This window comes from Triticum dicoccoides, chromosome 2B (assembly GCF_002162155.2).
Source record: "Triticum dicoccoides isolate Atlit2015 ecotype Zavitan chromosome 2B, WEW_v2.0, whole genome shotgun sequence".
Taxonomy (NCBI): Eukaryota; Viridiplantae; Streptophyta; class Magnoliopsida; order Poales; family Poaceae; genus Triticum; species Triticum dicoccoides.
Window position 1 is genome coordinate 686,098,176 of NC_041383.1, and position 1,852 is coordinate 686,100,027.

Genomic DNA, 1,852 nt, shown 5'->3' on the forward strand with positions numbered 1-1,852 from the left:
CGCATTGCTTGTAGCTGCAACAAGCTGGTGCACGCGCTTGAGATCTGCAAGTGTGCGCGCGAGTCCACTGTTCACAAGTTGCTGCTGTGGCGTGCATGCGCGCTCGCACGGATGCACCACAGCTCCCTCAAGATTCCCTCCCGTGTGACACTAACTGAAGGAGGGGACACCGAATTATTTTCTGTCTATTTCTTTCCTTCATCTCGTGTTTGTTCAAAATATCACATACAGTACCCGTTTCAAAAAAAAAATATCACATACAGTACAGTGCATGATTGGCATTGGTGTCCATTATTAGCCATGTGGGGCACCTGTCTCGTATGTTGGCAAAAAGCTTGGCGCGCTAATTATCGGCACTAAGCATTAGCGCTAGTTTAAGCAAAGCTGCCTAATCTTATACTCACACGAGTACAGCCGGAATATACTTCAAGTATTTTGAGAGTTTTCAAATATAGCTACATTTGTAGCCTTCACAAAATATCACAACTTACATCAACTGGGACGTTCATTATTGAGGACCTGGTCGACCTCGCCCGGACACACCACGATTGCCGTCGTTTTCCTCTCGGTGGAGCCGAGCGCAGTATTGCCCGACCCGTGGGCGCACCGGACCACAGCATTCCGACGGCCTTTGCCGTGTCCGTCTCCACGCACCATATATACCTGAGCCTTCCCATCCTTTCTTCACACAGCTCGCTCGCTCTCCTCTTCCTCCCTCTCCAGTCTCCACGCACCATATATACGCTCTGCTGAGCATTTTGTTGCAAAGTCACCTACACACACATACCAATATACCATGGCGCCATCGGTGGCCTGCTCCTTCTTCTTCGACAACGAGCTGATCGGCGAGCCCGGCATGCCGGCGATGGACGCGTGCGCGCTCTGCGCCAAGCCACTGGCGCGTGACCGCGACGTCTTCATGTACAGAGGGGACACGCCCTTCTGCAGCGAGGAGTGCCGCCACGAGCAGATGCACCTCGATGCCGTCTGCGCCAAGCAGGCCACCCGGAGGCAGCAAAGATTCTCGGCGGAGACGGAGTCCAACCGTCACCGTGGGCAGAGGCAGTCCAGGAAGGTGTCGGTCGCGAGCTAACCGGCTGGCCGCTGAAAGTTTTGTTTGGATCGACAAGATCTGAATTCAGAAGAATACAGCACCTGTATTCTAAAGAATCATCGTCGTCTCCGTCTCTCCGGCCGGTGCTCTAGCCTGGTCCGGTGGAGGCACCAGAGGCAGCTTGGCGCCGCCTACAGGAGGCAAGGCAAGGCAGCAGCATCAGGCGGCACCAAGCATAGGTGTCTGTAGCTTCCCATATCTGTCCATCGCTAGCTGATTAGGCTCCCCAGATGGGAGGAAATTCTACTTGTTCTCGGTCCAAAATAGAAAAGTAATCGCCATGGATCTGACGAGAGCAATCAAACATGATTAATCGCCCTCCCTTGTTTAGTTTCCCTTTAATGATTCGATCCTGTTTGGTTTTGGATACCACATCCACATGCAACAGCAGTGTCACTGTAAATACATCATGGCAACCAACCTACAAATTATCTTGCCCCTAAATTTTGTTATGCTTTTCGGATTTATACCATCTCTAATGTTTCTAGTGATATGCAAATACAATTTGAGGCGAGATTTTATCCATATGATTTTATGATATTTTGCTAAATCAGAACTTTTTTAAGATTTTCTACCCTCTTTGTTCACAAATATAAGATGTTCTGTTTTGTTTGAATCGGATGTACATAGACACACTTTAATGTGTTTGTTCACTCATTTCGGTCTATATATGTAGTCTATATAGTAAAAAATCTTCAAAACATCTTGTATTAACGAACGGTGGGAGTAATAATGGCG

General features: G+C 48.8%; 1 protein-coding gene across 1 annotated transcript; it reads left to right on the forward strand.

The window, feature by feature from the left end:
• Window positions 1-698: 698 nt before the first annotated feature.
• Window positions 699-1,581, forward strand: LOC119365613 (FCS-Like Zinc finger 2-like). Its single transcript, XM_037631257.1, has one exon. It carries the CDS (start codon window positions 797-799, stop codon window positions 1,091-1,093), a length of 297 nt encoding a protein of 98 aa, XP_037487154.1. The 5' UTR covers window positions 699-796; the 3' UTR covers window positions 1,094-1,581.
• Window positions 1,582-1,852: the final 271 nt, after the last annotated feature.

Bases quoted from the DNA above. Each gene is read 5' to 3' on its own strand.
- LOC119365613 (XM_037631257.1), top strand. From the start codon at position 797: ATGGCGCCATCGGTGGCCTGCTCCTTCTTCTTCGACAACGAGCTGATC.